Source organism: Botryllus schlosseri, chromosome 6, assembly GCF_051294905.1.
Source record: "Botryllus schlosseri isolate E-star chromosome 6, Bs_hap1, whole genome shotgun sequence".
Classification (NCBI taxonomy): Eukaryota; Metazoa; Chordata; class Ascidiacea; order Stolidobranchia; family Styelidae; genus Botryllus; species Botryllus schlosseri.
This window is the reverse complement of record NC_137241.1, coordinates 19,584,370-19,601,048: the sequence shown is the minus strand read 5'-3', so window position 1 is coordinate 19,601,048 and position 16,679 is coordinate 19,584,370. Positions and strand designations below refer to the sequence as shown.

Below are 16,679 nucleotides of genomic sequence, written 5' to 3'. Positions count from 1 at the left end.
CAAAAGGAATTAAAATGAATGAGCTCAAAACCACAGAATGAAATCTGAAAAATATGTGGCGATGCCAAATACACACTATACCGATAGTCATTGGCGCCACAGGGGTCGACATATCCATCAGATTCCGATAAACGTTCAATTCGACAAGATCCAGAAGATCACGTCATTGGGTACTGTGCATAGTATTCGGAAGACCTTGATTGCACCACTGAGCTATAATTACACTTTTACACGTAAACCACAGCATAATTTCTGTAATTTTGATTCTTTATTTTCAATCATATCTACCTCTGCAACCCTTACCAATTCTTCATCTATCGCAAGTCTGTAATCTGACCTCTTCATGTACTGCATAGGAATAACAACTTTACTAGATTAGTGAAATTTTCCAAGTTTACTCTGATCCCGCCAGTTTCCTTGGAGGGTCCGTTGGTCCCCATATTATGTATGTATTCACCAGTTTTACTGTGAATAAAGCATGTCATAATAATAACAAGGACAGAAAACAAAATCTACATTTACGCTGCCAAAATACCAAGGGGTGACCGGTAAAAGGTCATGAGGAAAGAGCATAGGTTACATGTTAATATATATGTAAATATATAAATATATTAAAAACCTTGATTTTTTTTCAAATTTCCTATCTTGCCAGCCCAGTGAATGAATCACCAGCAGACGGGTCTGTCTAAGGTGTCCCAAATGGGCTGTTTAGTTAAGGTAGAGGTTGGCCTCTTCCAGCCCGCAATCTGTGCTGGTCATTCTCGCAAGCACCGGTCTGAGTCAGAAATCAGCATGTTATCCGATCGGCAGCGCAATTTAGGCTCTCCTGTTGGCATCTCAAAGTCATAGCAGTTCGTTTGATGAAAGTGTGGCGAATGATAAGCTACTTCGTTAAGATCTCTCCAGATGCCATGATGTAGTAGTTAGTAGTTGTAACAGCAGATAGAGACGCTTGCTAGCTTACATGGCCTATTTTCGGAACTCTCCTGCGTAAAAATAATACCCGCTTGGGCAGAGAAACTGATATTTTCCTAATGATGCAATAACCTACGGCCTTTACATTGATAAGAAAGCTTAGCCGAATTTTAATACTATCCGTAGCTACGAAGTTGAGAGAGTCCAAGTACCATTGGTGTAGTGAATGGCATAGACCCCAAATTTGATCCTTTTCGCTATTCGCAAGTTGAGGTTTTTGAACCACTACTATATACGATAAAACGAATAGGCCCTATTACATATCACTCATCGTAAGATTACTGAGGTGTATATCGGAGACGCGAAGTCACTTGGCCGCTAGGAACTGCAGGAACTGTGTGCATGTGAACACTGTGTGGATAAAGAGACGCATTGTAAACGTTTCCATGGTTGCGTTGAAACAAAATTCCTCTCCATACATGAAAATCGGCAATTTTAGGTCATAATATTCCGTCTCCGTCTCCGGTCACTGTAGGCTTAACACTCATCTATTTAGAATAGTATGCTCAGATTCTCCGCTCTGTAATCATTGCATTGTCCCCGAAACCATCGACCGTTCTCTCCTCAACTATTCAATAACTGGTTTCAGCGTCCCTTTCTCATCCAATCCTGTCATAATCGTAACACGACAATCAAAAAAATTTCAACACAGCCTGTGCTATTAACTCCTGTTGCAGAGTTTGTGATATCGTGTGACAGATTCCTTTGAATTTGACCCGTATATTAAAAAGTTAATAATGTGCCAAAGTAATTCATACCAGAAGGTGACTGATCGATCTGGGAAGACGGTAGTGTCGCCAGCAGAGTTGTAATTTGTAATTGAGCTGAATGTAAATAATTACATTTTTCATGTAATTGTAATTGTAATTTCAATTGAAGCATTTCTATTTTGTATAATTGTAATTGTAATTGTTAGTTCATAAAAATTTTGCCTAAATACAATTTCAATTGCATTGTTATTGAAACCTTGCAATCACAACTTAGCCCATATACATCGGTGTTCTATGCGTGCCTGATTAACTAGATAATTCAGCTATGCTAAACTGTTCCCATACTTCAGTAGCAGCAGAAAGCTTGGTGAATTACAATATAGGCTAAACCAGGGAGGAGGCATGAAAGCATCTGAAGGAGGGCACGAAGCTCCGGTAAACCGAAAAAATTTTTCGTGCTTGGCGCGATTTACCTCCATTTCATAGTTATTGCTCCGAATTTCATTTTGGATAATTCTCTCATCAACAGTCATAACTAGGGCCATTTAAAGTCATACTTTTTTTTAAGCATCAGTAAGTCGTGAAATCAATTTTAACGCAAAACCCGCGTCTTTGTGAGATGTATTAAGAAAGTTATGAAGTCATATAAAGTCATATTCTGCTGGTTAGGTCATAAATCAGCTTTTAAAGTTAAAGTCATATCGTTGTATACTTTAAATAAAAACGCACCAATTTAAGCGGTGAAGCAATTAGGCAGTAAGAAACTATTGTAGTTACTCGTTGGGGTAGCTGGTTGAATGCTTGTCAATATTATGCCAAGAGACTTCCACAAGTGAAACAAATAGTCAACGCATAGGAAGGTGAAGGAGTTATTGTAAAGAGCGTAAAAAATTCAGTCAACGATCTAAAGTTAACTAGTCAGTCAATTTGCTTCCACTACAACAATATTTCAAATTTAATACTCAAAAAGGAAAGTTGTACGTACACCATCAAAGAGGCCCATGCTAATCTAAATGCCCTTGATTTCGGAAAAGATTCGATTGAGCTCAAAAATTATAGTAGGAAGCGATTGGACAAAAACGATGTGAAACAAATTATGGAGCTACAAAGACAAGACATTTCACCAGCGCATTAAGCAAAACTGCAGAAGTGTCAACCCACATCAGCGTATGTGGAGCGCTCATTTTCCTTACTAAAGTCATTTTTATGTCGAAACAGTTGTTTACAATAAAACTGAATGTGTATTACTGGTATGATGGCGTATGTTTCACTCTTTAGTTACGTGGGTGACGTTGTTTCACATAAAGTCATAGTTTCCAAAAAATAAAGTCTTATTGATTTTTGAGGTCATATTAAAATGGCACTAGTCATAACCGTCCTTGCCATCAAACTATATGTAGGGATAGCTAACATTCTGGTTTCATTGTGTGATATGACAACAAGAGGGGTGCGAAATATTTCACTGTAATAAAGGGGAGCGTATCTTAAAAAAAGTTTGAGTACCGTGCAGTGGGCTAAACTAAATCTTAATATTTCAAAAATGGATGAACAGCAAATAAACTCTTCTGAAACCTGTGCTGAACCGTTTCCAACACCACGGTCATAGTTTTTTTTTAGATCTTTGACCAGTACTGAGGCTTGCTGTGACAATTGCAAAAAGAAATTCAAGTTTTCTACCAAGGCTTCTTCAAACTTGATCACGCATTTATACAGATGTTATCCCAATCTAGACCACATTTACTGGGGCCAGAAACTTTCCGAACCCTAATGTTCATCAAATGCAATCTAACAGTTTTTGAGCAAGTGAAAATGTAAATGTGAACCAAACTTATGTAATTCGTAGTTATCAGGAGCTTCTTTCCTTTCCTTAATTTTAAACACCTTGTCGGTATCATCCTTATCGCTGACGCCTTACCCATTACATTCCATTTTCCTTGCTCAGCTCTGAGTATTCGTTTGATTACATTTCCTTGTCTGTCTTGTAACCTATTTGCTGTTAGTCGCTCACACATTTGGTTGTTGATCGTCGCTTTAAAATTGTTTCTGTGTTTGTAGTTTTCAATACTTATGATTAGGAATAGTTTGAATACGTTCGAGGTTATTTTAATTATATGGTATTGTACGTGTCATGAATGAAACATGAATAGCTTGAGATTGTTGCTAATTACGTCGCAACGGTTGTCAAAGAGCACCTATCTAACGAATCAATTACACGTTTAATAGTAATTGTAATTGTAATTGTAATTTGATATCTTTAGCATTCAGTAATTGTAATTGTAATGTGTATGAAACATCCAAGAGAGTAATTATAATTGTAATTGTAATTGAGCTGAAGTCATACTACAGAGCTTCGGATACTCAAACCAGAGTCGAGTTTTAATCGCAATGATCCGAATCGACTAGTGCAGTGGTTCTCAACCACTGCTCCGCAATGACTTTTCTGGCGGTCCGCCAGATATAATATTTTTATACATTGATTGCGCACGATGTTGAAGAACTTCGCTAGCTCAGTAGCGCTGTCAGGTGTCATTAGCCCTGAGAACATGTTCGATTTGACTTGAAGTGCAAGCTGTCTGCAGTGAGCTGACTCCCCCAGCAGCCGCACAGTAATCATTTTGTGTATAGTCAACGTAGGGATGGTGTGAACCTCTGAAAGGTTCAGGTTCGTGTGAACGCGAACCTTTTTGAAAGGTTCTGTGTGAACGCGAACGTGAACCTCATGACGTCACGTGACGTCATATTGCTAATTCCAACCCTACATTTCAGTGAAGTGATAGCCAATATTAATGTACAGGATACCTAGCGATGACTCGGGCCATAATGCTACAATGCTGAAGTACATATTGACGTTTTAAACGTCGCCAAATGCATCAACCGGGGCAATCAAATGATATAATATTCCCATAAAATCAATATCTTCCGCCGCTTTGCCAACAATTTCGATGAGGACTTGCAAAGGAATATAAGCTTACGCCTTAACAGTCTAGGCCAGAACGGACAATGTATTCGGCGTCTGCGTATTGCCACGTTGATATTGAGCAGAGTGTAAAACGGGTTTCTATACTCGCTACCGATATTACCCCATTAACAAGTTATACAGCAGTAGCCAGCACCCCAATCACATGGATTTTGTTTTTATGATACAATAAACATATGAAGTCAAGATTAACCCCGTACACCTGCTACATTTCTTTTACATCAGACAACGATATAAACTTTATTGGTTGGTTGAATAACATCATTCGCTGATTACATGTAGTGTATTTCGCTCTTGATGTTGTGCCATTGCTGGTCAAGCTCACAGCTGAGAGTCACTAGATATTCGCAAACGGAAAGCCGGATATTTCGAGCAAAGCTTTGTAACAAATCAAGTAAAATTTTTGAGATTGTCAAGGAGCATGTTCGTTTAGTGTTAATTTTTTTATGCTGCCAGTGCCATGCATAGAATGGCCCGCAGTTGAAATGCAATAAATTTCCAACTAAGATGTTATAATGAAGTGGAAATTGTAATATAAGAAAAAGGTTCACAGTGCAGAACCTACCAAGGTTCGTTTGTGAATGTGAACCTCTAAATTTCTGAGGTTCACACACAGAACGCGAACGTGAACCTCACGTTCACACCATCCCTATAGTCAGCAGTGTTGGGATCAAGTCACTATACCTTCGAGTCACGAGTCATTTCGACTCATTGCACATTTTGACTCGAGTCAAGTCAAGTCAAGTCAATCGATTTTCAAAAGTGACTTGAGTCAAGTCAAGTCACTCGATTTTTTGAGGTGACTCGAGTCAAGTCGAGTCGAGTCAAGTCAAGTCAAGTCACGAGTCAAGTCACAATTCAAGTATGAGACATGATAAGGTCATTGCAATTTGCTAGCTGTCTGAAATGCAGATTGAGTGGTCATTGATTTTGAACTGATGAACGATTATATAGTTAAAGATAAACGCTGTATCGCTCACATATAAGTAGAACTGCTAAACCTCAGTTTATAGTTACCAGCCAAGATAGAGAATAGATACGAATTGATAAAATACAATACATTACGCTTTTACAAATCGATATGATACAATTCGAGCATGCGCCAATGGTTGAGGACTATATAAACTATATTCGAATTCAGATTCAATTAAACAATAGGTTTGGTTAAGGTAAAAACAGAGAACAGAATTTACTTTACTACACTAGTTTACGACAAGGTAAGCTGTAACCCTCGATCACTTCGTTTGCGGTAAATTTATTTGTGAGAGAACAATGGAGGCTCAGTAAAACGTACGATCATTAAATGATTGGTCGCTCTCACAGGTTACACCAGCGTTTGGCCAACAATCCGAACATCTGCAAGATACAGCTAATTTGATCGACACCGATTACTTGATGACTTGAAATTGACTCGTGAATTTTGCTCCGAGTAACGAGTCAATCCACATTTCTGATAGGCCGAGTCAAGTAAAGTCAAGTCATTTTAGCAAAGTGACTCGAGTCAAGTCAAGTCATACGGGAAGGGTGACTCAAGTCTGACTCGAGTCAGGTCATGACTCGAGTCATCCCAACACTGATAGTCAGGTGTCGCTGTTGCCAGGTGTTTCCATGCGGCTCATAGTACCATATTGCATAACAACTGTTGCACACTTTACATTTTGGGTTGATTCCAATTGTTGAAGGTCCACCGGTTCATGAGCTAGAAATGGTTGAGAAAATCTGAGCTAGTAAGAGTCACTTTTCTTCAATTACCAAAATCATACACGCCGTTCGACAAGAACTATATGAATTGTTGAAATTACACTATTTATCATCTTGCAACTTCGATTGGTTTCATCAGAGCATCCAAACGCGGGACGCGGGGCAATACGCATGTTCACGCGGAGATACGGCTATTTTGAATAGTGATATGCCCATACCAATATCCCGAATTCAATGCCATAGTTAAGGTAAACAAATGAGAAAGCATGCGTACCCGACGTTATTTTATTTGCGATCGTATTAAAGGACATATTTGAGCTCAGCAATTCACACTATTATGCATGACGTGATCGGAATCGAATCTGTCGAATGCTCGATTTTGGCCAGCGCGGGCTATAAGAGTAAGCCCTTATGAGTATGTCGAATTTGCTGTAAAGCTGAGAGCTGGATATTAAGAATGTTTCCGACTCAACTTTTGTAAACTGTGTACAGTGCACACGCACACAAAGTACACGGACTATATACTCACAGCAGAAACCTGCGGAACGATCGAGTGATTTTTATCGGTACGTATAGCAACATTAAACAGTTTATCATATTACTTGTAGGTATAGCTCTTCGCTGAAATTTGATGTCAAACAATACAGCCCAATGCTAACACAATTGACTAACGACGACAGAAATAATTGTGTTGGTGGTGGCGCTGCCGGCCAACTTGTAGGTATATTCGCACCGGCGTTCTCATTATCTCATGTGTTCTTGCCCAGGTCGACCAAGTGATCTCATCTCTTAAACTGAGGCCGTGGTCGGGTCTTCACCACCGGCCTCGTGTTCAGATTTATGCGTGTTATGAAAAATCTTTGCAGCGCACGCTGTAGTTTGTACTATACTTTGCAATTTGGCTTTACTATACTTCACCGCAGTTAATAACATAGAACAGTTTGAAATAATTCCTATACATCTTCCGCCATTACAGACCTTGCTCGCTTGTTCGTTATGACGCAGGGGAGATCGTGACCTCGATATGATTTCCAAGCATATAGAATTTGATAAAAACCCTAACTTTGCTATATGGAATATATAGTAGGCCTAATACCGACCACCGGGAACTATGACTGAGCCAATAACGTGTCGGACAAATATATATCTTAAGAACCAGCGGGGTACCAGTTTGCGATGATATTATATTGGCAGTCAAGTTTGTTATGACGGCAATACCAACGATGTTTTCTCTGTAATGTTGATTCTGATCGTACTGATCACAGAGAAAGTAGACAGAAATGAAATTCAGTAAATAAAGCATCATTATTGATCTCGTTGATTTTTGAAGTAGAATATTTGATAACTTGACAATCGATTCGAAAAATTTTATATGAGGTACGAACCATTCCACATTTTCAGACCTTCCAGTCCGAGTAAAGTAAAGTAAAGTAATATTATGGAGCTGACTCGAGTCACGGCGGGTCATTCAGAAAATGCGACCCGAGATATCCTAACACTGATGTATTATCTCTGTGTCTTATTTTATATGCACTCGCTTTCCGAATATAATATACGAAAAATTGAACACAATATTATCAAACATATATAGCAAATAACTGTACATTCAAAGTTTGCGGCAATGTATGAAAATCATGGATCATGGTTCAAATTAAACATATACTTGGCGTCAATCATTCGAAAAGATGAAGTCAGAGTCAGAGGTCGTCAACACAGTAGTCAAGTAGTCAATGCTGGTAATCAAGTAAAAGGAGAAATATCGTCATAAATTTGTACCTAAGTACAGGCAGAAGTGACAATTTACAAGTAAGAAGACGTATTCCGTTTCTGGGCTTGATCTAGGGTTGCATTTAAAATAATAATCAATTGAAAACAAACATGTCTGAAACAAAGCCCTAATTTAAAACATATTTTTATTGTATTTGTTGTTTGTTTTCAAGCAACGACGCCGCGCATATTCAATTGTGACGTCATAATGAATTGACATTGATAATTGAAAATGTAGGGTACATATAGCTTCTTTGACGAAATATCTGTACTATAACTGTTGAACCGACTATTTTGAGGGTTCCAACAATCCCATATCTATATACGTCGGCTAAATCGGGTGGTAATTGTCCGTAGACTCATACAGCATGATTTTTGGAAAGCATTTACACAATCATGGCATAATTTTTTTAAAGGCCTTTGTTTAAAACACTGTTTAAAACATGTTTTAAACAAAGTGTTTTACAACACCGTTTGTTTTAAATGCAACCCAAGCTTGCTCTAAAGCCGAAAAATGGCAAGTATAGAAGTGGAGGATGGAGATGGTCTTAAAACGTAATCACTTGAGTAAGTACCGCAAGTATAGGCAATACCTACTTGAGGACTCCGAAAACGTGGAGATAGCCTATACTTCTTTACTGACCTTCGAAAAAAACATGTTTACAATCAACAACCGTGAACAAATATAATCGTGTTTCAGCATAAAACATTTACGATTAGTCAAACTATGCTCAAATCATTCGATATCGAGACTTCTATTCCTTCTCAATGCGATTCATCGTTGCTCAATATAACGGTTTCATACACGAACGATTGGTTTACCGTGGTGTAATTTGACTCTGAAATAGAAAAGGAAATTCGTAAATCAGAGCACTTTCGAATAGTTGAAATTTATCACACGGTAATGGATATCATTAAAGTGAAAAATGTCATCACCCGCATTGATATCAGATTATGATGTAAGTTTATACACTTCAATTCTGGAACATTTGTTATGAATAAGAGCATTAGGCAGCAGATTCCAGAGGTTAGTGTATGGATATAAATCAGGGGTGCATGTACACTTGTACATGTAGTGTACTGCAGTGTACACTAGTGCCAAGCGGATCGACAAATTCTCTGGTCCGACTTCGATCCGGTTTAACAATTCTCTGGTCCGGCTTCGATCCGGCTCCGGCCGTATCCGGAAAAGTACTGATCCGGCTCCAATCCATTAATCTAAGTATGTACGGATAGTATTGTTCAACTTATGTGATTTTACTTACCGTTTTGTTGGTGTAATGCTGCATTGTCTGGTGTTCTAATTGATGTTGGCTTTGATTCCTCATACACATGAGATTTATTCTTTCTACAATGTCTGTTTCACCAATATATCTAGCTTATGCTCTGTTAATCATCGGCGATATAGGCCTACTTACCCGAGATCTATGTACTTCCACATCAACAGCGCGCCCGCCGCTACCATGAGCGTTCCTATAACTACAAGCGAAATCCACCAGAGACTTTGACTGCCTAAAACAAAAAATATTAATTTGAATGAATTTTCCACAATCCAGTGAAACATTTGAGAACCGCTCGTGCATTTCGTCATACATGAGATGAACATTAAATAATAAATCCAAGCATGCATCAAAACATTAGGGTAAGGACAATCAGACGGTGCTATTTTGCTTAAATAACACTATACGTATGTCTTTACATGCAAGTGAAGAATCTAGTAAAATTGATCACAATTGATTTATTTATGAGGGTCATCATGCTGAAAAGACATGGATGTGAATGTTCCATATGGATCCGTGTAAGAATATCTCATATACCTGATTCCACATGTGATTGAACAACATGTGTAAACGTGTAGCTTTCCGACTGAGAGAGCAAAATCTCATCGAACTCATTCGGTGTGGCTGTCACGATCGACACCCTGAAAAACGAATTCGAATAATATATATAACGACTAAATGGTAATTTTTCCAATGCTATTCTCAGATTTCGCTATGAATAATTATGATTTTTTATATCTAATAAATGGTGATCAAAATTGCGTATATAGGTGATTAGATTTCGAGACGATAATAATGCCACGGATGTATAATTCTACACATTTGGTTTCAAAGCCGGGACGCGTTTAATAGAAATGTCGAAACGAATATTTTGGCTGGTAGAATGTGTCTTTTAAAACGGTGTAGTCAATTTATATACTCGAATACACTCACACTCAAATCAGAGACTAATTGCTGACTCTAGTACTCAAATCGTTATGCCCACTCCAAAATAAAACCGCTAGCATACCCGTATGACTCGTTGGCTGACAATGCCCAGTTATAACCATTGTAACGCATGGACGTCTGTTTCGTAATCTGTTGAACGTCACAATTTGACGGCTCCCCAGTGCCCAGAACTACAGTAATATTTTCTTTGTCGTAAATGGTGGACCTGAATGATGTTTATTCATAATGATGGCACTTACACGGCGAATCTCGATTTTTGTAGTCTTACATTGATTTACAACTTGCAATATATTCATCACCTTTCTCGGGACTCAATTTATTCGTAGCATTCTCGGATAATGTTTGTAACGTTTCTAAATCCACAGTAGCAGCATTTTCTGCACCGCGTCTCACAATCACGAACAAACAACTGTAATATATGTGGATTAAAATTGACATGAAGTCCCTGGAATAAGTTATATAAATTCCACCTGATCGGCCCATTTCTCTCGTCTGGCACATACACAACGACACCGTGAGCCTTATCAGGAACACTTTCGGCAGAGGCACCGGAAGGCTGGACGACAACGTATGGAGCTATAAAATAAGGAGAAAATATGTTACGGGTATTGATTTATTTCGCGATTTTATTTCATATATTGCTTGGTTACATATTACCTGCTACGTCTGTAATGCACTGTCCTTGAGCCATCACCGCTTCACTGTCACCAGTACAATCCGTTGCTACTGATATTTCGAACGTAATGTCACTGTTCGGCTCAGCTTTCGTTTTGTAGGAATAACCATCCGTTATCGGACTCACTTCAACCACTTGGATAAGTGAAGATATGTTGAAGGAGTCTCGTTCGATTACCGGAGTGGAAGTTTCTTTCACCTTAGCATCAATGACAGCATTGACGTAGTCGGGATAATATTTGGGAGGGGCGGACTACAATTTAGCGAAAATGGCAGTGACATCACGATGAACGCATATGACTTGAAATTTTACAAGTCCATATTTAGAGGCAGATTGACTTTTTTCGTTTATTGGGTGCGTTACTAAATTACATCAAAAGATGCATGTTAAGTATGAGAGTAGTATAGTCAACCGCATACCAAATATTGAATTTGACTGCTGTAGAGTCAGTAAAATTCAGTTATTGCATACCTTGAATAAAATAGACTGATCAGCATGCACTGGCTGTGTTGAGTTCCAACGGACTTCGCAATAGGATTCGGTGGGTCCATCGTCCATCTTCGTCACAAATGCATTTGTAATGTGATTCGGTGAGACGGAGATGGTTTTGTTGTCCGTAAGTTCGACGATGCAGTCATCCGGGCAAACAGTGATCTAATGCGATTGATTCTCGCTTATGTGTTTCTATTATTTCGTTACCATTAATAAACATATTTATGTGCTAATTTTAATGTCCATTGAGTAATGCCTGGTTATTGCAATTTTTCTCGATAGAAGCGTCACTTATTTAAAAAAATATTATATGTACTCACTTTAATGTCAATTGAGAAGGGCTTGGTCGAAACATAGAAACTTGTCTCGATATAACCGTCACTCAGTGCTTGTACGGTCCCAAGAAAACACTGCTCTATCGACTCTCCGTAACACGTGACCTCAATCCTGTTGCATTCACCCATAATAAATGTAACAGAATAATAAAGAATTTCTACTAATTCTTTACGTGTGGTTTATTCCAAGAGTCTGATTGTTTGCTTTCCATGACATTTGAACCAGCAGAGCATCGTCGGCGCATCCAATGGCGATGTCAATTATTGTTGGACTCCCGAAAACTAACAAAAACACCAAATCAGTTTTTCATTCATCTACTATCTACTTAAACGAATTACTGACCTCGTAATCTTGTCTCCTCTTCATCCGTTTGGTCCACGTTGCCTCTACCAACTTGATTCCTTGCAATACAAGTATACGCACCGTCATCGTTACTTATCGCGTTTTCAATGTTAAGTATCGCAGTAGCATCAAGTATATTCTGGTAGACTCCCGGTATATTCGAATCGTCAATAACATCATAACCGTTTTTAGTCCAGCGAACTGTAGGAGTCGGAATTCCATTTGCTTCGCATATAACATTGCGAGGACCGACCGTTACCGGAGAAGATACCTCACCCAAAACTCCGCTATTAATTGAAGCGGGCTCTATACACGAGAAAAAGATATACTGTGTGACATTTTCTATTTGCTTCGCTATTGCACACACTTTCTACAGTGCTAAATACTATTTTCGATACCCGCTATTGTTTTCAATGATAATGACGTCTAATCTTATACACGACGGTACGTATTGGGAAAAAAGCTCTAAAACAGTGGTTGCCAACGTGGGCGATATCGCGCACCAGGTGGCGATTTGGCGGTCTAGGGAGGCGAAAATAACGGAGGGGCGATAGGGGGGCGAAAACGGACGAAGGGGGCGATAGGGGGCGATGGCGCGTTAAAACGGCTATATTGGAGTCGGGACCGTAACTACCGCACCCCAAACCCCCCAATTGGGGGCGAGGGGCCCGAAATCAAAGGAAGCCCAAAATTATTTCGTGAATGAACATAAATGATAGAATAATTTTTAGAAATTCATGTGACTTTTTCAAAACATTTTCGCGCTGGCGCGATTTAATACTTTAATGTATCTTGGTGTTGGCATCCCCGTCACGCAACAAAAATACGCATGATTTATGGAAATGGGAGACTTCGGCGTCGGCCATTTCTGCGCCACGACGCACCAAGACATATGAAGTTAGAGGCCATTTAACATGCGACTCCGAGAAGTGTGCCAGAACGATCAGCAGCGAGAAGACATTGGCCGAAAAGGAAGGCCCTTGTGCTGACCGAAAACTTCGATACATATACACATATGTTTAATTGTCAATGGGCGCCTCAATGGCTGGCGTCGAATGTTCCTGTCCTGGCGACCTTAACCCTACAGGACAAATGCCATCCCGCAAGCAAAAAATTATTTGCCAGTACAGAAATACCAATATGAAATCATGTGCGTCTTTTAGTTTGGTACGTTTTGACGATTCCATATCTTCTGAGATAGCAGATATAGGAGGTCACGAAATAGCATCATGTAAAGAAGTCAATATAACAACGATTCCGCCTGAAGATGTTTAATTATTATTTCGGGGTCCTACCTTTCCATCATACCACATCGACCATATTGACCGATTCAAACATGAATTGTATAAATTTGTCGCGCTGCGCGAGTTTAGTCGAAATACGGTGACTCACCCAACAGTACATGAAATAGGGTATAGCTGATATATAGCGACAAAAAGCCCACTGGCTGAGGGGGGGTCTGGGGTTTGGTTTATCACCCAATGGGGCCAAAAACCAACGTTGTTTTCGGGGGGAGGGGGCTGACGAAGTGCTATTTTTCGGTTCCCAATATTTGGGGGGCGATGATCGGTGTGGAGCTTCAAAAGGGGGCGATGAGTCGAAAAAGGTTGGGAACCACTGCTCTAAAATAAGAGTCCACTATGACATCGCAATTAAAGATTCGTGACATCATGGCTAAAAACGAATAAACAAACAAACAAAAAAATGCTTTATTTACGTTTGTTTTAAATTGATTCTCAATTCCCATCTTAGCAAAATTGGTTGCTCCGATACCCCTGATTATACCACAAGCCATGTTGGAGAAACCGCAGAGCACGTTATTATCGCGTGTGCGAAGTATGCCAACGAAAGATGCCAGTTTAGAGCTACCGTACTGGACTTGAGAGTACCCTTCACCATGGAAAATATATAAACTACCGATTATCTATTACCTTTGCTGTGGGAATTTATAGCGAAGACAAATAGACAGTTCTGAATGTTTGGTTTACTTTATCCACCAATCGCAATATCGATTAGCAACTGTTATGTCGTGATGCAAAAGACCTTAGTTGTTATATTTGTCCCCAAAACTCTTTTTAAATATAATAAATTGATTTTTGTTTTAAAATGCAACCCAACGCTACAACGGCCTCGTCAAATTATGTGTTTTCGCGGTAAAATATTGCCTCGAATATCCCTGTACTTTTAATGTAACAACCTAACACACTTCTCCCTTACTCTTTTTCAATTAAAATTGATAATTGCTTAAAAGCTGTGTTTTCGGTTTGGGTTTATGTGCAAATGGAAATGAAGAATGCGGTTATCATTGTTCTCACCTTCTACGAAAAGAACAATAGAATCCGATGTTGCAATTCCCTCTCGAGTTGCAACAATGACATATGTGCCATTGTCTGTCGCATTCACAGACTCTAATTTCAAATTCACTAGACCATTTGTTACGTCAACCTGTGAATCCAATATAGTTGATTCATCTGGCTCTTTATACATATCTATTTTCGCAGGGCCGTCCAAACTAGTCAGCACAAATGTAAAAGTCACATCATCGTTGACTAGTGCATAATAATCTTCGGGAAGATAAGAGATTGAGAGTGCATCTGTGTGAAAATATATATAAGTTAGAAATCGCCAGCAATTATTAACTTTCAAAGTTCTCACTGGTTTCGCAGATGTACGGATAGGAGTTTGTTACTGATGAGCATTTATCATGTATCCACGTCCGGTTGGAAGGAACAACGCATGCACAAATGTCAGTTCCATGTTCTCCATATCCATCCGCCCTTTACGATCGAATGATAATTCCACGTTCAGTGTTAAATCTGACGTCCCATACCATCTCGATTGTCCGCTTTCAAGAACTGTGTCATCTACCCAATACCAATCTTCTTCCTTTAATTCTTCTTTATACTCGAGTCCGATGAAAAAGTAGTCATCACACCCTCTATGAATATCAGGGTTATTCCGATGTTACCGACTTTCGAAAGTCGACTTTTGCAGTCCGCTTCCCATGCCTTATTTCGCGAAGATGTGTTCTAGTTACTTTTTTCACTAACTCATCCTGACGCCTGCGTGTATTTTTAGTTGAAAAAAGAATATGCTGGAAAAAGGCAGTCACCTCGTATTTGAGGGCCGCTAATAACCTAAACCAGTGCTTTTCAATCGTTTAAAGCAACATCTGCACTTTTTTGCAGAAAAAAAGAATCCCGTCATCCCCAACCAATCAGAAATGTTGATACAAAAAGAAAATGAGGAGACTTAACAATTTTTGCTCAGATGCGCAATAAGTAGGCTATCTTCTTAGGCAATAAAATTTCTCATTAAAAATACAACTCTTTTCTCACGTTTCATGATTTCAGCTTTTGTGCGCAAGCGCCTTTTTGTGCCGAATACGCCTTTAGGTTTTGTGAAAGAACTTCTATTGTTTGGTTGGTCAGGTCTTTATAAGAACTATATAACACTCCTCCGCATAATACAGTGTATTTCCAGTGCTTGTAAAGTGTTTCAGGATCGGAATAGATTTTAAGAGCATGACACAAAGGTCACGAAGGCTCCAGTTCATCGAATGGGTGCGAAATCCACATCTTTGTTTTAATGCTTCTGTTTGGTGGCTCGGGAAATAAGCTTCAAACTATCGAGGAGATTGGGCACATAAGAGTGCGCCACCCTATTATTTGCTGCTCCAACTAGTGACGCACGCTATTTCAAATTGTGGTGCATTATTTTCCTCTGCGGGTCGCATTTGTACTATTGTCTACTCAGATTGCGGGGACGGGACTATTCGATGCCTACCATTTCTACGACCGGACATATTAATATTATAAGATAAGGAATTTTCCTAAGCAAGAAATGCAACAAATATTACATACATCATCCAAGATCGCTCTGGTGCCGTCGCAACCCAATATTAAACCCTTCGCGGCACAGCATGTTCGGAAGAACCCATGGCTTAATGGTAGAGAAATTTGCATTGTAGTAATTTATTGCAAAAGGGAGTATGTAATGTTGTTATTTACTAGTATCTTCATGCCTCGTACCATTCGGTATCACGACATTATGATGATTGTTAAAACAAAGAAAGCAGTTTCCAGTTTCCATTGCATTTACTAGGTCAGGTAAATTGGCGACACTCAAATTATATATATATTTTTTACTTTAACACCTGATGAAGGAGCGGCGATCCGAAAGCTTGCAGTAAATGAAATCATTACTTTGCAAGTGGACGTTAAATAAGGTGTAAAAGCAAGTAAGATCTTTTTATCTATATCGTCTGCAATCAGTTCAACGAATTATTCAAATTATTGGGGAATCCCTTCTTTGCAGTCGTTCTTTTAGGTAAAAATGCACATATGCAGAGGATGAAATAAAGTAGCTAGAATGCGTATTTAAAGTATAAGGCATGTGAAACGGACTGAACAGAAAGTCGGTCAATTCTGAACAGCCCTAAATTGAATATACGGTTAGAGGTGTCAATTATGTTT

General features: G+C 39.1%; 2 protein-coding genes across 6 annotated transcripts in view; one reads left to right on the top strand and one right to left on the bottom strand.

The window, feature by feature from the left end:
* LOC145441419 (receptor-type tyrosine-protein phosphatase epsilon-like) overlaps positions 1–16,679 on the top strand; it is a 251,311-nt gene that overhangs the window by 145,345 nt on the left and 89,287 nt on the right. The window lies entirely within an intron of this gene.
* The window catches only part of LOC145441421 (uncharacterized), a 92,472-nt gene that overhangs the window by 70,521 nt on the left and 5,272 nt on the right, over positions 1–16,679 (bottom strand). The window contains exons 3-17 of one of the 4 annotated variants that reach the window (XM_080319274.1): positions 15,035–15,142; positions 14,860–14,981; positions 14,520–14,798; positions 12,205–12,510; positions 12,035–12,143; positions 11,847–11,973; positions 11,506–11,688; positions 11,016–11,232; positions 10,829–10,934; positions 10,627–10,767; positions 10,420–10,563; positions 9,948–10,051; positions 9,549–9,642; positions 9,396–9,487; positions 8,285–8,969 (exon numbers count right to left, since the gene is read on the bottom strand). In XM_080319274.1, the coding sequence (XP_080175400.1) occupies positions 8,896–8,969; positions 9,396–9,487; positions 9,549–9,642; positions 9,948–10,051; positions 10,420–10,563; positions 10,627–10,767; positions 10,829–10,934; positions 11,016–11,232; positions 11,506–11,688; positions 11,847–11,973; positions 12,035–12,143; positions 12,205–12,510; positions 14,520–14,798; positions 14,860–14,981; positions 15,035–15,142 (2,206 nt within the window). In that variant the 3' untranslated portion in view covers positions 8,285–8,895. Of the gene's footprint in view, positions 1–8,284; positions 8,970–9,395; positions 9,488–9,548; positions 9,643–9,947; positions 10,052–10,419; positions 10,564–10,626; positions 10,768–10,828; positions 10,935–11,015; positions 11,233–11,505; positions 11,689–11,846; positions 11,974–12,034; positions 12,144–12,204; positions 12,511–14,519; positions 14,799–14,859; positions 14,982–15,034; positions 15,143–16,679 lie in introns of those variants that run through there. The other 3 variants (XM_080319277.1, XM_080319276.1, XM_080319275.1) reach the window with 3 other exon arrangements.